The following is a 27,314-nucleotide window of genomic DNA, read 5'->3' as shown; positions in this document are numbered from 1 at the left end:
GTTTTGTCCCCACGAATTCAGAAACGAAATTTGATCTAATCTTCACTAAAATCTGAATAATCCGATTTGTTTATAGGGACACTCTTACACATTTTTTTTAAACAAAATTAAACGGTTCTGATAATTTTTGTGGGATGCCGAGATGGATTATGGCGAAGCATCTGAAGCATAACTGCACACTCGTACGAACTTTGCGGAGAGGTGAACTTAACTTGTTTTTGGATAGAATAGCGTTGTCAATTTTCAGAAATGATTACATAAGGGCTTTGCGTACTAGAACAAATGGTTTCAACTTGGCAATATGATTTGATAAGGAAAATGATCTGCGGATTCACTCCTACGAGCTACTAATTCATATCCATAAACTTTGTTCTCGGAGATGGTCTAGATTAATATGTGCCTGGTTTTGGATAAAATCTTCTTATGTTGACCAACAAATAAGCTCGAGCCAGATTAGTATACGTGAAAAATCATAGATAATTCACATCATACTTGCACCTAGTGAGGAGACTAGAAACACACAATCAAAAGAAAATAAAGCTTCAAAAATAATCCATGTGAACTCCGATAGCATTTAAATGGGTGCCGCTCCTCCCAAAGAAGCCGACCACCTTGCCGCCGGAACACATTGAAGAAAAGTGCCTGCCAATCTCATTTCCATAGGGACCATACTTTTGCTTGTTTGTGTATACGGTGATGGATGTCAAGGCCTCAAAGCCATTTTTCCACTCCATTAGTGGCCCGTAAAACCCTTCAATGCCAAGAATCTCCTCGTTCGGGGAGTCCAATTCGATCTGCACACATTCAGCACAAATAAACAAGTAACAAAAATGCTTCATATCAATATTTGAAAACCAATTCAGAAACATCTGTACATGCACATGAGTCCAGTGGATGCACAGTTCAATTGCGTAGCCAAGAATGTGCGTCACCGGGGACACTATAAAAACGAAAACACCAGTGACGTCGCCCAACCTTTTACAACATCTCACCATACCACAAGTTGATGGTTGTTGGCGATGCAATATTAGTGGCTTGTGTGTATGTTATTTCTTCATGATAAACGAATGCGAGTTTCCAAGTTTAGGAGTACTATTTTATTCACCCACCTAATTAATGCATGAAAATTACTGGGTCCTTGCCCCCGGTGGGCCTTGAGTGCGCTCACATAATTTGTGTCTAGACCACATTTGGTAACCATGTTTTGGGTATCATGTAATGTGTCATCATTCATTTTGCATTGCATTGGTAAAATATATGGTACAAATATATTTGTGAAACATTACATGGTGCCAGGCCGCCCAACGGCTGACCAAAAACGCAACATATATAGTGGGGGCACATCAACCTTCAAGAAAATTCATTACCAATTAAATTATATCAAATGAACTTTAAATATTCATCACGTTTATCAGATATATATATATATATACACACGTACGAATATATATTTATATTGATCAATATTTCAAAGAATAAGAACAAATATTTAAATTGTCAAATACCTTATTCAAATAATGTAATAATTAGGTCCTGATAAGAAATAATACTGTAATTAGACAAAAAGTTTGATTATCAGCGCACTAGAAGATAAACAATCAAGTAAACATTTTGCAAATTAGTCTAACATACCACTTCCAGAAGCCCCATCTTTTTCAAACATTGAAGATCCAAGGCCAAGGCCTTACTTTGGAAATTTTTTTGAGTACCGATGGGTACCACGTGGCCGTGCCCATGTGGTGCCCGAACAGCCTATCCGGATCGTCCAAAAGCACCCTACCATTCTCTCTCCCTTTTTTCTCTCCAAATTTGAAATGAACGGCCTGAAAGCACTAAGCTGCACCACGTGGTACCCGCCTAGCACCCAAAAATTTCTCCTTACTTTGTTTAACAAAGACGCACTTAAAAGGTCCCAATTTGATATTCCAGATGCAATATAGATATAGTCAGTATAGTTCTTGAGAGAGAGAGAGAGAGAGAGAGAGAGAGAGAGAGAGAGAGAGAGAGAGAGAGAGAGAGAGAGAGAGAGAGGTGGGCAGCGGTGGAAGGCCATTGCTGCCATGCCATTGTGTGTATGTACACGCCTACCACAGAGTACAATGTAATTATTCGTTGAAATGGCAAAAGCTTTAAAGTAAACAGAAGCTAGTCGAGTGCTGTACTGTTACTGTTGGAATGCCATTGCCGCCATGACACGGTGACCGGAAGCATTTCCCATCTGCTTTCTCGTATTGGAACCGCACTGCTTTTATAGCAGAACATCCTTGCAGCGGCATAACAATATTCAGATGGACTTTCTTTATTGCCGAAAAAACACCATCATCCCAATGCTTTCCACCTGAGGCCCCCCAAGGCCCTGGATCTCGTGGCAGTGGCACAAACAGTTCCATGGAGCTCATCATATTCTGTCAATATTTGAAGTATATCATCAGTTCAGGTGTGCATAAGCTAACTGGACACCAAAGTTTAAAAAAAAAGGTAGAAGATAAAAGCTCACCTTGATATTGGTTGACAAATTTTCTGGGTCTTGAATTGGACAAAAGCCCCTGTTTTTGGGTTTAACATAGACCCCAATTGCATTAAGAAGTCTCCCAGCACGTCCATGGAATCCAACAATGACTCTGCCTTCCATTGGAATGGATACAGAAGTTCCCTGATCTTTCAATCCAAAAGGTCCATATTCGGTGAGGTTGGTAAGAAAACAGAGTGATCTGATGGCATGTTCTCCTTCGAACTCACCCCATGTCATACTGATAGTATTCAGTTGCTCTACTGCGCTGTCGATACAAATCTATGTACATGTGCAAATAAAAAAGTAGAAAGCAAAATCCATCAATTGAGACATATATAACAGTAAACAGGTTGTTAGCAGTCTAAACACCCACTTTTAACATGGAATGGTTAAGGTATGAACACACTAAAAACATTTAGAAAAGCGAAAGGGAAAATGATTTTCGCACTCTACTGCTTAACAATGTTTTTGTATTTTTTGGTGTGTTTTAGCCGATAAAATCATATCTTGTGGCTAAGAGGGACAAGGCTACTTATCCTCCTCACCTTGTCAGTTCGACCAGCGGCGCCGCCAAACTTGTCGGAGCATTCCGGGGTCAAGCAACCGCAGCTTTGACTTTGGAACAAGATGGAATCAACAGCCCAGCCGTGGCGAACAATTATTTGGGTTATGCGGCCGTCGGCCTTGTAGGACCATGGTTCACCCTCTTGCCCACCCCATGGCCCAATAGTTATGCATCCGTCATCTTCACTGCTCATCTTCACCTGCACAGTCGCTTTAACAACTCATAGCGCGCACAGAGAGAGAGAGAGAGAGAGAGAGAGAGAGAGAGAGAGAGAGAGAGAGAGAGAGAGAGTGCTTACCATTGTAATTCCTGGGGTCTTTTCGGATTACTCTATCAAAATTCATTTAGTGGCAGTGACTATTTATAGGTAAATGTGGGAGGTGGTACTAGTGGCTTTTCGATTCTTGATCCTTAATCGATGAGGTGAAACGTCAAATGATAAATCTAGAGAGGAGCCCAAAAGACAGAGATTTGATGAAGGTGTGATTAATGGCAGAAAGTCCATTGTGATTCCCTTTGTGCTATAGAGGATGTAAATTAAAGATATGGCTTCCACTTATTAAATCATTAAACGATGTTTAAAATGTGAACTCAACGCTACGAGTCCCATATGGCTATGGGGCGGTGTAGCGTCCTCCATCATCACATATATATTTTTTTTAATAATTCCTAGCGTCCATGCTATATATTTTACGCACAACTTAAAGATATTCCACCATCAACTAGAGAGAGATTCAATTAAAACCAACACAAAGTTTAGTAGAAGCTAGCCTCATAGGAATTGATAGAACCTCATTTTTATATTAAGTACATGATAATGCTCCAAAAACCCTTCACAATTTTTGTTCTTATTCAAAAAAAAATTGCATTCTTTGTGGATTATTGATTTTTCTCGAACTTTTACCCAAGCATTTTTGGAGAAATCTAAGATAAAGTCCAAAAATCTCAAAAAGTCAACTTTTGGGCGTTATCTTGGATATGACCAAAAATATTTGGATAAAAAAAAAAAGTACTTCTCCGATTTCTCTCGTCGAGACGAATAGATAATTCATAAAAGTTTAACGCAAAACTAACGAACACTTAATTTTTTTTAATAAAGATCATGCTCAAAAAAACCTAAAAAGTTTAGCGGAACTTAGCCTCACAACGCATGCATATTCCATCAGACAAGATTTTAACAAACACGATTGGTTTCAAGGCTAGTTTGATACTAGACTTTGTGGGTTTGATACTAGACTTTCTGAGTTTGATAATATCCTTGCACCTTGTTTCTCTACGTGGCACCAAGAATACGGGATTTGATTCAATCCAATTTGTTCGGACCAGTTTGGTCCATTTGTGGTATTTGAGCTATCCACAAGTGTTTTTATATTTAGTGACCTGTCATGTAAGTGTGTAATTAACATCATATTGTGTTAGATTGCGCATAAAAAAATAAAGTTGAAAAATATGATGCGTTTTGCGCCTCTCGTATGTATCATTTTTGGGTCTGCCACTGATTGTTGTTGTCTTTATTGTTGTCGAGAATATCAACCACGCTAAGAATCAGTTTCATAAGGAAGCCCGCGATGCAAACATGAGTTTGAACTCACACCAAATGGTTAATTACCAACGTAAGTAATGAATAAAACGGTGAGTACTATAGACGGTGCTCATGGAGCCAACCATCGAGCTGGAGTCACAAACACCCTTCTTACTCTTACGATTTCTTTTTCTTTTTTTCTGGAGAACTTGAACCAACACCGAGAGACTCTTCGAGGACTGGAGTCACAAACACAATTATGGGAGGAATGATTGCCTCGGATGACAATTCTCATTTAATTTTTTTGTAAGGCTGCTGCATTGATGGAATATTTCTAAGTTTACTAGAGCATGTCTTCAAAGTAGTCGTGCAGTGCTTAACATGTTATTGGTACACCCAGTAATTTCTAGTCCTTTAGCATTGCTTCGAGAAAAGCCCTAAACTAATTATTGTGTTCACTCGAATTTACTCTTAATTAATGGCGGAAATATTGGAAATGGTGGTCTGGAATGCAGAATCCGGTTTTGGGATGATCATCCTAACTGCGAGATATATATTAACCTAAGGGTGCTGTAATAATCAGAGTTTTCAAAATACATGGAAAAGAAGGGGCCATGTCTCTTGTTGCATCCGCCGCTACGAAAGTCCCACAACATTTAGAAGCATACAAGTTTTTATATTTGGGTGTCGGACGCTAGAATTTTGATTTGAAAAGGGTGTTAAAAAGATGTCACTATGAAGCTACGGACGTAGACGTCTGTGCGCTAATCCACACACAACTGTTTCAAAAATTGTCTTAATGTGTGTGAACGTCTTTGACTCTGTCTGTAAGATCAAACTTCATTGTAGGAAACTGTTATACCCGGAAACAACCAAACACAAGCACGCACACAACCACAGGAATATTTACGTGGTTCCCCCAAACTCAGGTACTCCACGGGGATAACCGAAGCAATTCTCAGATGAGGGAAAGCTATACAAGTGAGTTCACTCAACTCACCACACTCTCCTACGTTGCTACCACAGCAAACCTCTCGGATCTCTCTCTCTCTCTCTCTCTCTCTCTCTCTCTGATTTTCAGATACAAAATACCAGAGCCTAAAAAGCTCTGTTTTATAGGCCAATCTAAACCCCTATTCTTATCCCACGCCAGACATAGCATCAAAGGCTGGGGAGCTCAAATAGCTCTGTCAATAGGAAATGTAGTCGAGCCATCCAACAAGTGGCTGAGAGAGAGAGAGAGAAGTGGGCTGATTTTCAAGTCAACAAGAACTTTTTTATTTAAGCATGTACGGTCGTTGTATCGAAATTTATGCATACATGTTCGTTGTAATGAAATGTATGCATACGTCAATTGATTTGAATTCATAGCGTAATGAGTAATTTACTTGTTCTTTAAACATGAAAATATGCATTCAAAGCCAATACAAGAGATCTCATTGCACGATATAGGTATCAACCAAAACAACCCATCACCTAGACACGAGCACATGCATACTGCAGGCTCAAATGAAACAAATTGCGAAGTAGACTGAAAACGAGTTCAGATATAGAGTCAATTAATCATAAATGAATAATAGAGGGAGAGAAAACCCAACTCAAACCATAGGAGATTATGTCCAAAATGAAATCGACTACTCACACAGGTGCAAATGAAAACTTCAAGAGTAGTCCATGTGAACTCCTATTGCATTTAAATAGATGCCACTTCTTCCAAAGAAGCCAACGGCCTTCCCACCGGATGGCGCCGAAGAGAAATGTGTACCTGTCTCATTTCCACCATACGGACCATACTTTCTTCTGCTTGTGTATATGGTTATTGATGTCATGACCTCAAACCCCTCTGTGCCTTCTATTGGCCCATAAAACCCTTCAATTGCCACAATTACCTCGCCCATGGCAGAATTCAATTCAATCTGCAACCGCGTTAAAACACAAGTTAAAATAACTCTAATATGCAGATGTGAATGCATAATGCTCGATTCGAAGTGAGGGAAAACCCAATGATTGGCCATTAGAAAAAGATCGGTACTTGAAAGTCGAAACAGATTGATTATACACAGCGAAATATGTGCCCGGTTATCTGTGTGTCTCTCGTTATTGTATGAAAATACAAATGTTTAACATACTTTATGCGATTCATCACCCCAGTTAGGGCTGCCATGCCATGGTGACGTAAAGGACTCCCGATCTCTTTGCTCGTATTCGAACTGTATTGCATAAATCAGCATGTTTGTATTTTCTGATCTTACTATACATCCTGTTCGAAGAAGGACTTGCTTTATCCCTAGGAAAACACCGTCATCCCAATGCCTTCCGCGTTGGGCTCCCCATGGTCCCGGATCTCGTTGCACAAACAGATTCATGGAACTTGGAGTCTGCAATGAGAAGTATTTGGCTGTTTTAGTAAGTTAGTTAGGAGTATGAAATTGCACTTGACTAGTTGAAGAGGAAAGTGAAGGAGTCAATGTATAAATTTGGTAACACAAAAAAAGAGAGAGGTTTGTTTAAAATTTGAAGTGTAACGATTCAATGCGTCATTCACCCAGAAAGTTGGAAGGAAAAAATTGACCTTCAGATGGCTTGGCGCATATTCTTGACCTTTACAAAAATTGGTATCTATGTCGCATTGAAAACTCATGATTTTTGGTGTCACATAGATACCAATTGCATTAAGGTAATTCTCAGCACGTCCATGGAATCCGCAGATGACTCCACCTTTGATTGGAATGGAGATAGAAGTTCCGTATTTCGAACCGTATGGCCCGTATTTGTTCAAATTTGTACGAAAACTGAGTGACTGGATGACTGGTTGTCCTTCGAACTCTCCGAATGTCATTTTTATGGCTGTGAGATGCTCATCAGGGTCATCAATGCAAACCTGTGAATTCAATGTTTTAAAATCCAAATTAACAAGTATCTTCTCAAAAAATAAAATAAAAATAAAAACCAACAAATTACAAGTATACGTGTTCTAAAGTTTAATTATCCGGATCCCTAGGGTAAACACCCATACTTTTAATTGTTCTGTATGCACTTTGTATTTTGAGCCACAAAAATTCGTAATCAACACCGTAAAAATTTATATTAATAAACAACCACAAAAATTCATCTTAATTGGGCCACAAACATTGTACAATAAGCCACTAGATTCATGACGTGTGTACTGTACATCCAAAAATAAAACAAGCCACCAAAATTTGCATAAACAGGCACAAAAATCCATAAAAAGAGCCATAAATATTTGTGATGAGAGTGTGCCGGAGCCTTTTCCCATCCATAATAGCAAAAAAATAAAAATAAACCCGTATTTGTTAATTTATTATGATGCTAGTTGTATTTTAGTAAATTCACCCTAATTAAAACAAAAAAAGAAAGTGTCATTAACACATGGAAATGGCAAAATGAGCTGCCAAATAAAGAGTTCACGCATGTTTTAAAAGTCGATGCTATCAAAACAAACTGAAATAGTTTAACGATCTATCGAAACGAAATAGAGCTCAACATGCCAACCTCGTCGCTCAGATGTCCACCGGGACCGCCAAATATACCAGAAGATTCAAGTGCGAGACCATCGGAGCTTTCGGCTTGGAATAATAGGGAATCGATGACAATTCCGTGGCGAACAGTTATCCGCGTTATACGTCCGTTGGCTTTGTAAGCCCATGGTTCACCCCGTAGACGACCCCATGGTCCAATGGATATGCATCCTTCTTCTACACTACCTGTCTTCACCTGCACAAATCCGTGTCGCGTTAACGACTCACGGAGAGAGAGAGAGAGAGAGAGAGAGAGAGAGAGAGAGAGAGAGAGAGAGAGAGAGGGAGGGGTTTACCATTGGGATTCTTATGGTTTTCAGGAACTCTAGTACGTAGCTACACAGTCCCGAGAGAAAAAACCCTAGGCTATTGATTGACATATTCATTTCTTGGAGCCAGTGAGAATATTTATATGGGCCTATCTATCGAGAAAGTGGGTATACCATATACGTATATACCATGTGGTATACATTCGGTATATTCGGGCCATCTAATACTCTTTTGGATAGTTCGGATTGAAACTCTATTTCTCCTCTCACCTCAATACTTTCTCTCTCATTTTTCTCGCTTCAAATCCAAGCCGTCCAAAAACGCAATGGACGGCTCGGATGCACCGAGCAGGTATCTCGTGGTACCCACTCGGCACTGAAAAATCTTCCGAGCCTATCTAACCGACCGACGAGAAAGTAGGAACCAAACTCTTTTCTTTTTTTCTTTTTTCCCCAAATATTGTGTACATTAGCATGGGTTAGTAAGGTTAGTCCACAAGGAATTTCAGAAATTATTCACAGCCCTGAATTCACATGTGGGAGGCTAGGGTTTGAGCCCCGTCATGCATTTTTGGAATTCCAAGAAATATCTTCGTTATAAAATAGCAAAAATGTTACTTGCACAATCGTTGTGTTGGTTGTGTGCGTAATTCTGACCGTCCAGATTTATTTGGATGGTCTAGATTTTATAAAAAAAATTTCCAAGGAAAAGTTCAACTTTTATGGAGAAGAGTTTGAGCGAATCCTGGCCATTTATTACAGCAATGGACGGCTAGAGATTGGTTGTGTGTTATGTTTTACACAACCGTTGTGTGTGTAGCACTTTTGATAAAATAAAACGATTTCTGTTGAAAATATCTAGACATATAAACAGAGTATCATTTATAACTGTTCGATAAAAAAAACTTCTTAAAATATAAACCCACATCAATGTAAACGTTTTCAAATCTTTTAAGTTAAATGTTAACCTGTTTCAAATTATATACACTTTCATTTGAAGTTTATGGTAAGTTTTCACCCTTTTAAATTGTTTACATTAAAGAGGAAGTTACGCTAAGATTTCTTCTTTTTTCATTTGATTTCGATTTAATAGTTTTCCATGTTACGTGGACTAGGGGCGTGCTGTGCACCTAGTGCGCAACATGGTGCTGTGCGATCTCAATCGTCCAAAAGTGTTATAGATGGTCCAGATTTTAAAAAACTTTTCTGGAGAAGAGTTTCGGAAAAATTTCATTTTAATCCGGACCATTGATTACTGAGACGGACGGTCCAGATAGACACAGCCCCAGTGTCCTTATGTTCATTGCATTCAAAAAGGGTTGAGAACTCCTATAATATTGTTCCCTTTTACGTTCATTGCATTCAAATTGATTTGCTATTCACCAATTCTCTCTACGTTAAAAACATGCAAATTGAGATACCTCCAGTAAGAGTGCACGGCTTTGGCGGCAATTCATTTCCCATTATTTACCTTCATTGGAGCACTGCACGTCTTCAGCAGTGGTGTTGTAGATTCCAGATTTTCTTCTCTGTTTGAATTGTCCGTGAAATTTGCGTCCGAATTCTCTCACTCACTCACACCCTCTTTTTATGCTCCTGATTACCCCGTAAAGGTTGCCATGCCATGGTGACGTAAAGTCAGTCTCGTACACGCAATATTACGTAATGAATGATGACACTCCAACTTGTGTAAGAGATGAGAGAATCCTCAATATTAGGTGCCATAACCTCTTATTTACTGTCAATTTTTGAGCCATTGTCTGCGGTGACGTTGTGACAGAGCCAGGATTTCAACTTAAGGGAGGCAAATATACTCTTTGTGTTAATATGTCTTTTGTAATCTCGTATCCTAAAATATACAAGTCGATGATTTTGGATCCAATGCCAAAATTATATGTGATTTTTTTTTTTCCATTGAATTTTACTAAAACACACATGTACTTACTAAAATAATTTCTTAGGTTCATATATCATTATTTGAAATTAACCTCAATTAAATCATAAATTGCAATACATTAGTATACTAATCACACTCAAAATAATATCGATCTAATACTTATTTATAAAAATACAAAAAGGGTGGAGCCGGAGCCTCCTCGGGCTCCACATTAGGTCTGCCCCTGATAACGGGTACACCCCGAAATTAGAACAGTTGACCAAAGTGAAGGAGTCTATCAGTCTATGTATAAATTTGGCAACCAAAAAAAGAAAAGAAAAAGAGTTTTGTTTAAAATTTGAAGTGTAACAATTCAATGCGTCATTAACCCAGAAAGTTGGAAGAAAAAAATTCACCTTTGGATGGCTTGGCGCATATTCTTGACCTTTACAAAAATTGGTATTTATGTTGCACCGAAAACTCCTGATTTTCGGTGCCACATAAATACCAATTGCATTAAGGTAATACCCAGCACGTTCATGGAATCCGCAGATGATTCCACCTTCAATTGGAATGGAGACAGAATGCCCATATTTGTTCAGATTAGTACGAAAACTGAGTGACTGGTTGTCCTTCGAACTCTCCAAATGTCATTTTTATGGCTGTGAGATGCTAGGGTCATCAATGCAAACCTGTGAATTCAATGTTTTAAAATCCAAATTAACAAGTATCTTCTCAAAAATTAAAAATAAAACCAACAAATTACAAGTATACCATATACGTGTTCAAAGGTTGAATTATCCGGACCCATAGGGTAAACACCTACTTTTAATTGTTCGGTATGCACTTTGTATTTTGAGCCAAAAAAATTTGTAATCAACACCGTAAAAAATTTATATTAATAAACAACCACAAAAATTAATCTTAATTGGACCACACACATTTGTACAATAAGCCTTGAGATTCGTGATGTGTGTACCGTACCACACATCAAAAAATAAAACAAGCCACCAAAATTTACATAAAGAGCCACAAAAATATGGAAAACTTTCGATCCCAGACTGCCTAAAGAGCCACAAAATATATATGCACAAAACCAAGCGGCTGTTCAGATCCCAGACTGCCTAGAGAGAGAGAAGTGATGGAAGAACCTCAACCCATTTATCTGTCACTTTTGACAATGAATATATTTGAACTTGGGGCAAATTATGGAAACCTATTCTAAGGTCTTGCTCCTTTTGGCAATTCTGTTAGCCGTTGTCCCCCGGCAAAAACTGAATGGGAAATATGAAAACTGGCCCTTCTATGGCCTCGTGGAGTTGCAAAAGCAAAAATAACACCCAATTGGAGACAACAGTTCACAATCCACGGATTGTGGACGATGAACAATTCTGGCTCGTTTCGGCATCCAAAATCACTTAAACCACTTACCAGTCATTCGCCTCCTCGTATGTACGTATTTCCATCCTAAATGCATGGCGCAACGCATTCTAAATACAGTCTAAATAGTATCAAACCAAAGTGGGGTTTGATACTATTTAGACTATGTTTAAAAAGCGTTGCACCATGCATTTAGGATGGAATACGCACATATGAGGAGGCGAATGACTGGTAAGTGGTTTGTGGTTTTGGACGCCAAAACGAGCCAGAATTGTTCATCACCCACAATCCGTGGATTGTGCATTGTTGTCTCCAATTGGGTGGCATTTTTGCTTTTGCAACTCCATGAGGCCATTGAAGGGCCAGTTTTTATATTTTCCATTCAGTTTTTGCGGAGGGGGCAACGGCTAACATAATTACCAAAAGGAGCAAGACCTTAGAATAGGTTTCCATAATTTGACCTACTCGTTTATACTCCTATATATTCAAAAGAAATTATACTCCTATTCAAAAGGAGCTGGGTCCCTTTTATAGGGTGGGTGGGTGGTTGGAAAGGCGTGAGGAGTGGTTGGAAAAGCGTGAGCCACCTGCTGGTGGGAGGGGAAATTTTTTCAGTGCTGGGTGGGAACACTTGGTACCCGCTTGGTGTATCCGAGATGTCCTTTGCGTTTTTGGACGACTTGAATTTGGAGAGAGAAAAATGAAAGAGAAAATTATGAGATGAGAAAGGAGAGAGTTTCAATTCGAACCGTCCAAAAGTGTATTGAATGGCCCTAATGTATCGAGCGAATATCACGTAGGATCAGTGGCGGAGGCATATGAGGCCCAGTGGGGCCTGTGCCACAGGCCCCCACTGGATGGATTTGTCTTTTTTTTTTTTTTGCATTTGTAAAAAAAAACCTTAGAAGTTTTAGTGTATCACGTTCGAAAAAAGAGAAAAATCATTGAGGGCATCACCAGATGGTATCTCATTTGTTCTTTTCCAACACATATTCGTGTGAGACTCAAGAATAAATACTATGAATCCAATATAAATATGTGATGGAAAAGGGTGTTGGGGCACAACCTAGTAAGGTCCCTTAATCACTAAATAACCAAATTACTCATAAGGAAGCCTCCATTCACTGAACATTCGCCTCCAAACCACCACGTGTGGAATTATAAGTATGGATTATTGTCTTATCAGAAAATGCAAATCAAGCGACGCTCCTTTTCGCCATTTCCCTTTTTTCTTTATTTTTCTTCTTAAATCTTTTAATAAGATCTCTCTCTTTTGTATTTGAAGATGATTCATTTAGACCACTAGGGAACTTATAAATTTATCTGCAAGATATGATATTTTTATTTTTTTTTCCTTGTTATTTTAATATTATCTAATAGCTAAACACTTTTTAAATAGAAATAAGTCTTGAATAAATAGTGCAAAAGAAAAATCAAGGCATGTTAAGTCGTAAAAAGGAGATAGATAATTTTTTGTTTTTCATAATAAAGTCGTGTGTATGAATTGTGCCCTCATTGATGCGATTTTCTGGCTATGCACTGCGTAGGATATACCCACCTGACACAAAAAAAAAATTCCCTGCCATGAGTTATTTGTTGCACTTTCCGACCATGTATACGTGTATGAACTATGAAGTATGTAGCCATGGTTTGAGTCATTAATTAGTAGGGAGAATAATAAGTCCACATGATTTGGACTTATTCTCCTTTCATGTTGGTTGTGTTTTGGACCTATTGTATTGTGTTTTGTTTTCTTCTCAACTTTTTGTTGGAAATTTTCTTTCCCCCCTCTTTCCTCTTTCTGTTTATCTCGCTCATTATCGAGTTTCTAATAATATTTTTCCCCTTTTTTTTTATAATTAAAGTCCACATGATCGATTATGTTTTAATACATATGATGAAATATCATAAATAGGATTGATTCGGAGAATAAGTTCACATGATTTTTTATTTTTTTTGGTACACATAAATGACAAGTCTTTTTTTGTTTTTAAGTGGATAAGAAGGCGTAAGATTCCATGCAATTCTAATTACAATGACCATAATCTACAATTGAATATGTTTGGTTGCACGCACATGCGCACGCACACACACATGTATATGATAATCTTATTTATGGTATTTTTTACGATATTTACGACAATAATTAATTTTGCCTCATAGTTTGTAACAATTTCTTTTAAATGTAATTCCTTCCAACCTTGAGTTTCTGCATATGTCCATGCATCCAACTGATTTGTAGGAAAACCTACGATTAACGATGTGGATTTATTAAACTAGCTAGGCATAAATTAAGGATTTTCATAACATCTATACAATGTTAAAACACAAATTGTTGCCACCTTTCTAGTACGGCTCGACCACTTGAACTTGACCGCGCGCCCAACCATGCATGACTCATTTTGTCAAACCAATTGACCTACCTAGCTAGCCATGGCTCCACCTATCAATGTTCGGATAAATAAGTCAAAATGACTTATTTTTTGTCTTTATTCAAATTTTTTTCGTATCACTTGGCTTATTGTCATTTTTTTGGGGATTATTGCATCCTCACGACGAGGAATCTAAAAAGTAAAATTTTTTGACCAAAATCCAATTTTTTTTGAATAAAGACGAAAGTAAATCAATAAGCCAATTTTTTCGTCTTTATTCAAAAAAAGTTGGATTTCGGTCAAAAAATTTTACTTTTTAGATTCCTCTTGTCGTGAGGATGCAATAAATTCCAAAAAATGACAATAAGCCAAGGGATACGAAAAAAATTTGAATAAAGACAAAAAATAAGCCACTATGGCTTATTTGTCTGAACGGGTAATCGACACACACTATTTGCTTCCTAACCTACACCATTCCTCCAGGAAAGAAGAACTTGTGCTTGATGGGCTCGAAGAAAAGCCTTAACAACAGAAGATCCTGTGCTTGATGGGCTTGAATGAAAGCCTTAACAACCTGTAACCCGGGGAACTCATTCATATGAACCACGCAGATCATTTCCCTTCTTCCCACCCTATTTCACCTGCAAGAAACCAGCCTTAGCTTATCCACTCTCTCTTGCAATCCACCAAGCACAATGATGCCCCATGGGTGGGATTTGGATAGTTTGGGGACGAAGTGGGAGATTTTCGTAGTTTGAGGACAAAGTAAAAAAAAGGGTGAGAGTTTGAGGGATAAAAACATTATAAAAAAAACCCTCTAAGAACTATCTAATTTAATCATGTATGGTCGTTGTATTGAAATTTATGCACACCTCAATTGATTTGCATTCAGAGTAATGACTAATGAGTGATTCATTTGGTTTTTAAACAAGAAAAATTCCATTCAGAGGCTGGGGGTAATACAAGAGATTTCATTGCACAATATAGGGATCAACCAAAACAACCAATCACCTAGACACGAGCACATGCATATTGCAGACTCAAATAAAGCACATTGCAAAACAGACCGAAAATGAGTTGAGATATCACATTGACCATATGATTGAGTTCCACATGGCAAGTGGGCCTGGACTTGTGGTCAACAAAAAAATGGAAAATCAAGATGGCATGCATTGTTGGCCAATGAGAAAGTCTAAGTGAATGAAGTCTATGTGCGAAATGATCAAAGATTGAGAAACCAATTGCAATCGATACGGGTACACCAGATTTACTTTTCTAGGTTATTGAGATTTTCAGGGTACGATTGTATTTATAAGCAGATTCTCGGGGCATATCTAGAAAAAATTTCCTTATACATTATAAAGGGTAAAATACACGATGACGTGGTCATGAAGACCGTTTGGCACTTAAAAACTGTATAATGTTTAAAAATAAGTACTATTAAAAAGGAAGTAAAAAATGTATACTCTTACACAATAAATAAATAAAAGTATGACGTTTAACATTGTAATCCATCAGTGCCAAAATTCGTCCTATTAAAAAGGTATAAACAATATACTTAAAATAAGAGTGATATTTGATATTTTTTGTTAATGTTAAATTATTGACATATAAAATTTTGGAGGCATAATGAGAGATTATTGAGTTTTAAGTGTGTTGTTTGAAAAATGAAGATAGAAATGTAAAATTGTGATTGTAGTTTGACATTTTTTTGATGATGCGCGCAAACCGTCCATATATTTTAGTTTGTTGATAACATTAGTTACATCGAAAATCAGATGGCTTGCATTATTGGTAATATTAGTTTGTTGATAATATAAGATAATGTTGAATTATCTTATACAATTTTTTTTAGCAAATCTCGTGAATAGTTATTGACAATCAAATACCATAGTTTTAAAAAAAATTTAAAACTCCAACTATTATTTGAACCAATTCTGATATAAAAGTGAACTTTTGTTTTTGGCAAAAAAATAAAAGTGAACTATATCCATTCACGCTTTCAATCAAATAAGCCCCACTAGGCCCCGTTCCGGAACGCGAAATAAGTACTTATTTTTTAAGAAAGCAATTTCAAGTTCAAAAACGATGGGCTTATTGAAATATAAAAAAATGCAATATGGATCTTGTTTGAAAGATCTCATCGAGATCTTTAATACGGTGCAAAAAAAAAATTTAAAGTTATTTTTCATTTACATTATTTTTAAGTTTGAAAATGTGAAATGAGTACTTATTTTTTAAAAAGGTGTTCTGGAACTGTAATACTATAGCCGGTGCCGGTGCTTAATCTAGACCCCTCAGGATTTGAATTTTTTTTGGAGTATCTTTTATTTTAGTATCGATTATGAAAGTCCAAAAAGATATTATATAATTGACTATTTCTACACAATTAATATCAAAGGGAAATTTTCAAAGTTTGGAATTGATTAAGTCTTACTTTTGTCGCTCAACTATGTCATAACGAAGGTTGAACGAACTATCCATTTTATCTATAAAATACGAGATTGTGAATAAGATTAATTGTGTGGACATAATTAGTATTTTTCCTACTAAAACTATAGGCAAGATTGGATTTCTTCAATCAAAAAACTAGCCAACAGCCTTGTAACCCAATAGCACTTCCTCGCCTCTTTCACATGGAAGGTGAGGGTTCGATTCTCGTCAGGAGCACGAGTGCTTAGTATGGTCGTTGATGCCTATTGGGTTTGCCCCAATCATATGCCGCTTAGTGGTCCCTTTCTTTATCCCCTTAGGAGTAGGCTAAACATCTATCGAGTAGTAAAAAATAAAAAAACCAAAGAAGAAAAATCAAAAAACAAGAAGCGCAAGTGTGCCACCACAAGCAAGCATGTCACATCTTAATTCCATAACATCAGAAAATCATGGTGCATAAAACAGATAATCTAAAACTTGTCATCATTCGCACCTGGAGGTTTTTTGGAATAGAATATAGGTGCTTCCAAGAAAGAGAGGACCAAACTAAAGATCCATGCTGCTTAGGATAGTCAAAGACTTTAATTCAGTCACCCCTTCAACATATTTTCATCCAATACAAATTTGCCCAGAGAATGCAATTGAGATAGAAGTAAACAGAGAAGACTTTCAGCCAATGAATATTGATTATCTCTTTGTCATATTCTCAGAGATGAAAATTAAAATGCCAAAATCTTTGTACGACTGTCAACCAACATTTGGCTAAACAGATAGCCCATACATATTGGGAAACGTATATTGGTAGAATAGATGTTGCAAGATCATTTCTATGTCATTCTTTCCTTGGATCCCATGAGTTTTGTACATTGAGAAAGTTAACTCGAGCTTTTTTGGGTTTCATTTACTATTTTTTTCACACTAGGTCTACGTGTATCTGTTGGGTTTTTCCGTCTAAGCATCGAACTAATACATTGCGAGGCAGCAACAACAGAACAACATCCAATCCACCTTTAGTTACACATGTACCGTCGTTGTATTGAAATTTACGCATACCTCAATTGATTTGTATTTAAAGTGTAATGATCGATTCATTCGGTTTTAAACAAGAAAAATTCCGTTCAAAGCCTAGAGGTAATACAAGAGATTACATTGCACAATACAAGGATCAACCAAAACAATCAATCACTTAGACACGAGCACATGCATATTGCAGGCTCAAATAAAACATATTGCGAAGCAAACCGAAAATGAGATAGTTCATATATCACATTGACCATATATACAGAGGATGACGCAGAAATGAAGCTTCAAGAGTAGTCCATGTGAACTCCTATTGCATTCAAATAGGTGCCACTTCTTCCAAAGAAGCCAACGGCCTTCCCACCGGATGGCGTCGGCGAGAAATGTGTACCAGTCTCATTCCCACCAAACGGACCATACTTTCTTCTGTCTGTGTACATGGTTATTGATGTTATGACCTCAAACCCATCTGACCCTTTTACTGGCCCATAAAACCCTTCAATTGCCACAATTACCTCACCCACAGCAGAATCCAATTCGATCTGCAACCGCGTTAAACAGAAGTTAAACAACTCTTATTCGGAAGTGCATAATGCTCTTTTCGCGAAGTGGGGAAAACCAATGATTTGTCGTTCAAAATGATCGGTACTTGAAACGAATTAGGTATTCGGAATATGTGCCCGGTTATATGTGTGTCACTCATTATTGAATGAAAAAAAAAAAAAAAATTGTTTACATACTTTGTGCAATTGACCTCCGGAAGGGCTGCCGTGCCATGGTGAAGTAAAGTGCTTCCCATCTCTTTGCAGGTATTCGAACTGTATTCCCTGAATCACAATATTTCCTGGTTTTAAATGACTAGTACTCGCAGAATTTGCTGCTGTTTCTGCATATCCTGTTCGAAGAACGACTTGCTTTATCGCTAGGAAAACGCCGTCATCCCAATGCCTTCCGCGCTGGGCTCCCCACGGTCCCGGATCTCGTTGAACAAGCAGATTCATGGAACTCGGAGTCTGCTATGAGAAGTATTTGATTGCTCGTTAGTTTTTTTTTATCGACAGTCAAGCATTTTATTTTAATACCCGAAGGCAAAGATTTCATATCAAAATACAGGAATGAACCAAATCTACCAAATCAAAGACACGCGTTACTCTAAAAAGCACACGTGTTACAGACTCAAGGACACCCTGCCAAAGCAAACCTACACTAACAAGTGCCGCTATGAAAATTCCGTCCGTGGCTCCGTAGTAGAGGATCCAAAAGAATCCCAGTTCAAACACAAAGTAAGCATAAGATGAAATCAACGTGTGTGGATGTGATACCCATAAGCCAAAATGCCGGCACGCCCTTGTAAGCGGGAACGAAAATACCGGCGAACAAAGACGCGGATGGACGAATCCACTAACACGAGCACTGGACGCCACATGACCTGTGCGAGTCCGCTGACACTTTGGACTTTGGCACGGGTAAGCCGCCGGCAAGATGATGACCCGGCGACAGGGTCGGCTCATAAGTTTTGGAGGCCGGAAACGAACCTTTGAACGAGGCCACTCTATATTTTTCAAATAAAAGTGGTCTACAAAGAGTCATAAAAAAAAAAAAAAACCAATACAAAAAATTTACCATACCTCAAAATCCATCATTTGAAAATTATTTTTCTCACATTTTTTGCTGCAAACGCATTGATTAAGTCTCCATAGTCAAGCTTCTTCTCCAATTCCTTCTCGATAGACAACATAGCCAATCCATTTAATCTTTCTTGAGACATGGTTGACCGAAGATAATTTTTGATCAATTTCAACTTTGAAAAGCTTCTTTCCCCCGATGCAACTGTAACCGGTATAGTTCACAATTTGGACCTATTTTGTGGTTCTTAAATTTCAATTGGGCCTATTTTGTGTAAAGGAGGCTAGTGTAATTTTTTTTGGGACCATATATATATATATATATATATATATATATATATAGGAATCCTAAAAATTCGGGGGCCCTCGTTTTTAATTTTTTTCAGGGGCCAGAAGCGCCCGCTTCCCTCGCCTTGGCTATAAGCCGGCTCTGACCGGCGAGCACTTGACACCACTTCAGAACACTAAACACGAAGCCCAAAACCACACAAAAACTTATTCGCCCACCATCACTATCCATCGAATCTGGGAAAACCAGACCATCACCGTCGTCGGACTGGGGAAACCAGCCGGGAGAAGACCGAGTAGAAGTGTAGAACTCGGAACACAACAGAAAACCGTAACCCCATCTCACCTTATTAACATTAACAAAATTCAGATGTTGGACCACGAATTTCTTTAAAGTAATCACAAAAGTCCAATGAATTTATATATCATGGCCACAAAAATCCCATAATTAACATGAGCCACAAAAATTCATATGTACTTGAACTACAAAATATTGTACATACCGATACCCTGGACTATCAATGAAGGAAACATGGTAATGTGCACATAAATTGATATGAGTTTCTAGGCCTGCCCTCTCTGATGTCATTTGACTTTGATTTAGGGGCATGGTTTTACAACAAAACGTCCTTGTAGCTCCTCGGTTCTTGGAGGTTTAGGAGGGCCACTGTTTTAGTGGTATTCTGAGAGCAGTCACTTTGTGCGTATATTGACAAATGTTAGGTCTGTCTCCAATTATCCTCCGCTCATACCCCCAATGATTGAGGACTAGATGGATTATGTTATGTTGTTGTACTTGAACTACAAAAATTCATAAAATGAACCCCTACAAAGTTCAAATTCCGGACCATTAAAATTTATAAGTGGCCTACGGTACACCCCAAAATTCAAGCAACTGATCAAACTGAAGGAGTTAATGTATAAATTTGGTGAAAAAATAATAGTAATAGTTTTGGTAATACTGTAACGATTCAATGCGTCATTTACCCAGTAATATATAAGTTGGGATAGAAAACTTGACCTGTAGATGGGCTGCCACAGATTGTTGGCCTCCAATTTGCCCAAAACTCCTGATTTTCGGTGCGAGATAGAAACCAATTGCATTAAGGTAATTCCCAGCACGTCCATGGAATCCAGAAACGACTCCACCTTCCATTGGAATGGATACAGAAGTTCCAGATTTCGTACCGAATGGCCCATAGGTGGTCACATTTGTACGAAAACTGAGTGACCAGATGACTGATTGTCTAGCGAACTCTCCAAATGTCAGGCTTATGGCTGTGAGATGCTCACCCGGGCCACCGATGCAAACCTATGAAGTCAATTTATTAATATCCGAACAAGTATATATACGTGTTCTAAGGTCGATTATCCATAATAGCAACAAAGAAAAATAGAGTACACTTGTTTTAAAAGTTGATTCCATCAAACTGATCAAAGTAAAATGGAATAATTTAACGTCTATCAAAACAAATTTATGACATGCTAACCTCAGTTCGTTCACCACCGCGACCACCAAATCTATCACTAGAAGATCCAAGTGTGGAACCATCGCAACTTTCAGCTCGGAATGATATTGAATCGATAACCACGCCGTGGCCAAGAATTATGTGTGTTACACGGCCGTCGGCTTTGTAAGCCCATGGTTCACCCCGTAGAGTACCCCAAGGTCCAATAGATATGCATCCTTCATCTACACTACCTGCCTTCGCCTGCACAAATCAGCGTCGCATTAACCATTCACAGGAGAGAGAGAGAGAGAGAGAGAGAGAGAGAGAGGGTGTTACCATTGGAATTCTCAGGGTCTTTTGTGAGGATCTCTGCTATCTACAGAGTCTCAAGTGGAAAAAAAAACTGGGATATGGGAATTCTTGGGGTAATTTAAAGGTGCCAGTGAGAACATTTATAATAGCATATCCAACAAACCGTTGATTCGGATCAAAAAAAAAAAACCCTTTGATTTCTTCAAAATCATTTTCTAAATATTCATAATGAAGAATGCATGCTCTTGATAATGTACTAGCTTTTTTTTTTTTTGACTTCTGGGAAAAAAAAACCAACAATTGAATTCCACATGGCAAGTGGGCCCGGACTTGTGGTCAACAAAAAAATGGAAAATCAAGATGGCATGTCTTTGAGTCGGATTGCCAAATTCTGATCAACTGTGTAAAGGACCCAAAGGTGCAGTGTCCATGGGAAATTGGAGCCTTTGTCACTGACATTCAGGAATGGGCACGAACAAGGAAATGGACGTTCGGATGGCGTGCTCGAGGGAACAACAAGGCTGCCCATTGGATTGCGTCTCGATGTCTAGATAGGAAAATCTTATTTCACACGGGTTGTATTCCGCCCGATTTGAATTGTGTTTTGCTTAAAGACTTGTACTGAGCAGTTTGTTTAATCCAATGACATATTCATATTCAAAAAAAAAAAAAAAAAGATGGCATGCATTGTTGGCCAATGAGAAAGTCAAAGTGAATGAAGTCTAAGTGCGAAATGATCAAAGATTGAGAAACCAATTGCAATCGACACGGATACACCAGATTTACTTTTCTAGGGTTATTGAGATTTTCAGGATACGATTGTATTCATAAGCAGATTCTCGATCAGGGCATATCCAGAAAATTTTTCCTTATATACATTATAAAGGGTAAAATACACGATGACGTGGTCATGACGACCATTTGGCACTTAAAAAATGTATAATGTTTAAAAATAAGTACTATTAAAAAAGAAGTAAAAAATGTATACTCTTACACAATAAAAAAAAGAAAAAGAAAAAGTATGACGTTTAACTTTGTAATCCATCAGTGCAAAAATTAGTACTATTAAAAAGGTATAAACAATATACTTAAAATAAGAGTGATGTTCGATATTTTTTGTTAATATTAAATTATTGACATATAAAATTTTGGAGGCATAATGAGAGATTATTGAGTTTTAAATGTGTTGTTTGAAAAATGAAGATAGAAATGGAAAATTGTGATTGTAGTTTGACATTTTTTTTTATGATGCAAACCGTCCGTATATTAGAGTTTGTTGATAACATTAGTTACATCGAAAATTAGATGGCTTGCATTATTGGCAATATTAGTTTGTCGATAATATAAGATAATGTTCAATTATCTTATACATATTTTTTAGCAAATCACGTGAATAGTTATTTACAATCAAATACCATAATTTTAAAAAAACTTAAAACTCCAACTATTATTTGAACCAAATCTGATATAAAAGTGAACTTTTTTTTTGGTAGAAAAATAAAAGTGAACTATATCCATTCACGCTTTTAGTCAAATAAGCCCCACTAATACTATATATAGCCGGTGCCGGTCTTGAGCGAATAAGTTATCACCCTCTAGGTGCCGGTGCTTTAAACCCCTCAGGATTTGAATTTTTTTTGGGAGTATCTTTTATTTTAGTATCGGTTATGAAAATCCAAAAAGATACTATTATATAATTGACTATTTCTACACGGTTAATGTCGAAGGGAAATTTTCAAAGTTTGGAATTGATTAAGTACCTCTTACTTTCGTCGCTCAACCATGTCATAACGAAGGTTGAACGAACTATCCATTTTTATTTTTTTTATCTATAAAATATGACAATGTGAATAAGATTAATTGTGTGGGCATAATTAGTATTTTTCTACTAAAACTATAGGCAGAATTGGATTTCTTCAATCAAAAAACTAGCTAACGGCCCTATAACCCAATTACACTTCCTCACCTATTCTACATGAAAGGTGAGGGTTCGATTCTCGCTAGAAAAACAAGTGCTTGATATGGTTGTTGATGCCCTTTGGGCTTGCCCCAGCCGTATGCCGCTTAGAAGTCCCTTTCTCCTCCTAGTAGTATGTTAAACATCTATCGACTATCGCGTAATAAAAAAAATCAAAAAACTAGAGAAGCACAAGTGAGGCACCACAAGCAAGCATGTCACATCTTAATTCCATAACATCAGAAAATCATGGTGCCAAAAACAGAAAATCTAAAACTTTTCATCATTCGCAAACTGGAATTTTTGGGAATAGAATATATATAGGTGCTTCCAAGAAAGAGATCGAGGACCAAACTTGATTGGTTTTCCTCAAAGAGAGAAAATAGCCTCCATGTTAAAACACCAAATTGTTGCCACCTTTCTAGTATGGCTTGACCACTTGAACTTGACCGCCTAACCATGACTCATTTTGTCAAATTAATTAACCAATTGAACTAGCTAGCCATGGCTCCAGTTAGACTATCCTAGACCCTAGCTATTTTCATTAACATATATACCTTATTTGTGTTGTGATGCCGTTATGCTTTGTCCTTTTAATCTCTTGTAATTCGTACATTTGGTAAATAAATAAAAAACCCGAAACTACGCGGGACCATGACCCCATTAGCCTAAGAATGGATCTGTCTCCTATGCAGATCATTTCCCTTCTTCCCACCAGGGGCGGAGGCACATGGGTACAAGGGAGGACGGCCGACCCCACTGGCTCCCAAATTTTCGTAGGGATGTGTATAATTTTTACCATATTTTTACTAATTTGACCCCAAATTTTCATAGGAATATGTATGATTTAGCTACTTTGACCCCACAAAAAATCTCTAAATTGCCCCAACTTATTTTAAGTGCATAAAAATTCCAAACGTTCTGTTCTTTTTGAGAGTTAATAGTGCTAGAAATGAGACTATCATGTATTATTTTTCAAATATAACAAGTCTTTTTGGGCCAATTATGAGGCAAAAAAGAATTATTAGTGCATATCGATCTTATAATTAACCTTTTAATTTAGTTATTTTGGGACTTGTGCGTTGAAAAAATATATTGTGTATGAATCTAATTTTTGACCCCACTAACCAAAATTCCTGGCTCCGCCCCTACTTCCCACTCTATTCCACCTGCAAGAAATTAAACCAGCCTTAGCTTATCCACTCTCTCTTGCACTCCACCAATCACCATGATTATGCCCATGCTTCCATCACCTCGATAACCTTCAATTCTACTAATCCAATCACACGGAAGAACCAGAACCAGTGAACCACACACATGCATTTTAATATCTACAACACCATTTTCGTCCACTACACTGCATTTTGAGAGCAAGCATGAGAAAGAGTTAGAGCAAGAAAGTGGGTTTGCTTATAGTAAATCTATTTCTGCACTATTAGCCACGAATCCGTGTTTATTCTTTACCGAGGAAGAAATAAGCTACATGGAATCCTCCATTCCCAATTTCCCATCCCAGAAAGTCATGGATATAGTTGTCTAAGGGTGAAACGCATACCGAGACACAAAGTTTTGTTGGGCCTGAGGCAAGAGGTGCAAGGCAAGACACCCGCCTTTTTGAAGAGAGGCGCACCTATGCGAAAAAATATTTATTTCTGAAATAATTGTGTTATATGCGCTTTTTTCGTTTTTCTTTTTTCTCTTTTTGCATTTTTTTGATCGATTTGAAAGAAGCACACTTTTTTGCACCTTATCGCTTTTTTGCGCTTTTTGCTCACCTTTTTAAAATCACCTCACTTAGGGGTCAGCAAGGCACTGCTCGCCGCGCCTTTGACAACTATGGTCATGGAAGCATGGGTCGTAATTAGTTTGTGAAAGAAATTTTCAAATTGAAATTGATTAAGCCTTAACTTTTGTCTCTCCCTCTTTCTCAACTATGTCATTAGCATTCTCGTTATAGAGATGAGATTGTGACTTGTGAGTATAAGATTAAGATTAATTGTGTTGGCATAGTATTTTTAACGGCATAATTGTTGTTGGCTATTACATACAACTTCTTCTTGTTCTTTTTTTCAAAGTTGTATGAGATATACATGCAATTTTCCAATTTTCGAAGTTGAAATTGGAAAATTGTATGAGATATGATTTCGAAATGCATTAAGTTTATAAGAAAAAAACTAGTGTGTAACATTGGATTACAATCCATGTAACACAATTATACAAAGCTAAATATATTTCGAAATCATATCAAATGGTATCGGATCAACGTGATTTTCAACGTGGATAATGTTCTCAGCAAGAGCTAAAATGTGAACAGTTTCGATTATCTTTGTGAGTCCAAAAAAGGCCTACAAATGGCTCAAAAGTGGACCAGACTAAACCATAAGGACTGGACGGGGTCTGCTCCCTTATTCCGCTTTCAAATTCGAGGGAGTTAGGTGTCGGCCATTTTCTTTTTGGATTTTGAGGAAGTTTTTCTTAGATAATCAGTGAAGAAGAATAAATAGAGAAATGAGAGTAAAAAATTACGATCGAAATTCAAATTTTTTTGAATAAGACAAGAATAAGTCAAATTTTTTGTTTTCATTCAAAAAAGTTTAGAGTTCAATCGTAATTTCTTACTTTTTAGATTCCTTTCATCTCTTCAAAAAAAAAAAACAAATGCAAAAAAAAAAAATGAATAAAAAAATTATTTAACTTATAATTCCAAACTAGGCCTAAAAATTTATAGGCCCATAAAAGAAAAGTTTGGATCTACGTAAAACGATCATGGCGCGATTGTAACAACTCCATTATTTTCTTCCCGTTTCTCACAATCCGAAAGGGTTGTAAGGGCCATTAAGTGACAGTGCCAAGGTATTTGTTACCTTCTGTTTATCTTTTTCCCTTTTTTCCTCTTTTGTTTTCCCTGATAACACGTGATGCTTCATTCTGAAGTTTCTGCCTCATTGATGAAGGTCGTAGTCCTAGCCCTAAGAACACATGATCCACTTCTTGAAGATGATGGCGTTGCCATAATTTGGAAAAAGAAGTAGTAACAAACAAGCATAACCAAAACTAATTAACCCATGGTCACTCTTCCATACAAACTAACTAGCGTTCGTGTCTGTTTGATGCACGGGGCCAAAAAAAATCAGTGTAGTTTTTTCTATTCCGTTCATCGAACGGACACAATGCTAGTTAATAAAAAAGATAGTCTAATATTTTTTTTTGGCCTCTTGTTCAATGCACGCTAGCATTGATCTCATTATATGCACTGAGAGACTTATGCGTGTGAAAAATGTATTTGGAGTACCACGTGACTGTGTCCCAGGGGCATAGAATAATTTTTCCTTCGTATTCAATCCCCACATATTTCTCTCTCCCTCTTTGTATTTGGAATACCACGTGATGGTGTTCCAGAGGCATAGAATAATTTTTCTTTCATATTCAACCCCCGCATCTTTCTCTCTTGCCCTTTCTATTTGGCCTACCACGTGATGGTGCCCACCGTCACAAGGGCATAGAATAATTTTTCCTTCATATTCGACCCCCACATCTTTCTCTCTTCCCCTTTCTATTTGGCCTACCACATGACTGTGTCCACCGTCACAACGGCATAGAATAATTTTTCCTTCATATTCAACCCCCACATCTTTCTCTCTTCCCCTCTATATTTGGTGTACCATGTGACAGTGTCCCAAGGACATAGAATAATTTTTCTTTCATATTCAACCCCACATCTTTCTCTCTCCTCCCACGTCCTCCCTCTTCCTCTCTCCAAATTTTAAAAAATTAAAAGAAAATCGAAAACCTAGAAAATTAGGATTGGGGTTTAGATGCTTTTAAAAATAAAAAATATTTTCTTAGTATTATTTTCCTATTTAAAAGAATTTATAGTATACTACTTTTTAAAACAAAAAAATAAAAAAATATTCCGGTATTGACCGGTATTATCCGGTACTTGAAGAAAAAAATAAATTTAAAAATAACCCGGTACTATTTGGTGTTGGCCGATACTGACCGATATCTTCGGTACCCGATCGTTATTTGAGCCAAAACAAAATTAGAGGTGTAAATGTCGGATATGAACAATACCAGTAAAGAAAGAAACATAAACCCTACCCCTCAATAGCGGTAAAAACCCTTCTTTTTCTTCTTCTTCTTCTTCCGCAAGAACCTCCCTCGTGCGTCCTCCTCCTTGGGTATTGGATTGC

At 37.4% G+C, this 27,314-nt stretch overlaps 2 protein-coding genes and 1 non-coding gene across 3 annotated transcripts; 1 reads left to right on the top strand and 2 right to left on the bottom strand.

Moving 5' to 3' along the window:
• Positions 1-474: 474 nt before the first annotated feature.
• LOC131328281 (jacalin-related lectin 3-like) lies at positions 475-8,974 on the bottom strand. Its single transcript, XM_058361246.1, has 11 exons — positions 8,435-8,974; positions 8,113-8,334; positions 7,172-7,480; positions 6,729-6,977; positions 6,262-6,515; positions 5,161-5,235; positions 4,342-4,457; positions 3,058-3,287; positions 2,498-2,791; positions 2,163-2,405; positions 475-794 (listed from the first exon to the last, which is right to left on the bottom strand). The coding sequence occupies exons 1-11, from the start codon at positions 8,522-8,524 to the stop codon at positions 543-545; spliced, it is 2,334 nt and encodes a 777-aa protein (XP_058217229.1). The 5' UTR covers positions 8,525-8,974; the 3' UTR covers positions 475-542.
• An 8,556-nt stretch (positions 8,975-17,530) lies between these two features.
• Positions 17,531-21,244, bottom strand: LOC131331036 (agglutinin-like). Its single transcript, XM_058364842.1, has 5 exons — positions 21,189-21,244; positions 20,892-21,113; positions 20,423-20,713; positions 18,229-18,504; positions 17,531-18,030 (listed from the first exon to the last, which is right to left on the bottom strand). The coding sequence occupies exons 1-5, from the start codon at positions 21,189-21,191 to the stop codon at positions 17,776-17,778; spliced, it is 1,047 nt and encodes a 348-aa protein (XP_058220825.1). The 5' UTR covers positions 21,192-21,244; the 3' UTR covers positions 17,531-17,775.
• On the top strand, positions 19,921-20,028 carry LOC131331641 (small nucleolar RNA snoR100). Its single transcript, XR_009201449.1, has one exon. It is a non-coding gene; the product is annotated as a small nucleolar RNA snoR100 (small nucleolar RNA).
• Positions 21,245-27,314: the final 6,070 nt, after the last annotated feature.

The sequence above is a fragment of the Rhododendron vialii genome, chromosome 6a (genome assembly GCF_030253575.1).
Source record: "Rhododendron vialii isolate Sample 1 chromosome 6a, ASM3025357v1".
In the NCBI taxonomy this organism is placed as follows: Eukaryota; Viridiplantae; Streptophyta; class Magnoliopsida; order Ericales; family Ericaceae; genus Rhododendron; species Rhododendron vialii.
Note: the sequence above shows the minus strand (reverse complement) of the source record. Positions and strands in the feature narration are given on the sequence as shown.

Bases quoted from the DNA above. Each gene is read 5' to 3' on its own strand.
- LOC131331036 (XM_058364842.1), bottom strand. The intron at 20,714-20,891 runs GTTAGCATGTCA...TTGACTTCATAG, and splicing joins GCGGTGGTGAACGAACTGAG to GTTTGCATCGGTGGCCCGGG. The intron at 18,031-18,228 runs GTATGTAAACAA...ACGCGGTTGCAG, and splicing joins CCGGAGGTCAATTGCACAAA to ATCGAATTGGATTCTGCTGT.
- LOC131328281 (XM_058361246.1), bottom strand. From the start codon at position 8,524: ATGAATATGTCAATCAATAGCCTAGGGTTTTTTCTCTCGGGACTGTGT. The intron at 8,335-8,434 runs GTAAACCCCTCC...GGATTTGTGCAG, and splicing joins AAACCATAAGAATCCCAATG to GTGAAGACAGGTAGTGTAGA. The intron at 5,236-6,261 runs AAGTTTTCATTT...GGACTTTCGTAG, and splicing joins GTTCACATGGACTACTCTTG to CGGCGGATGCAACAAGAGAC.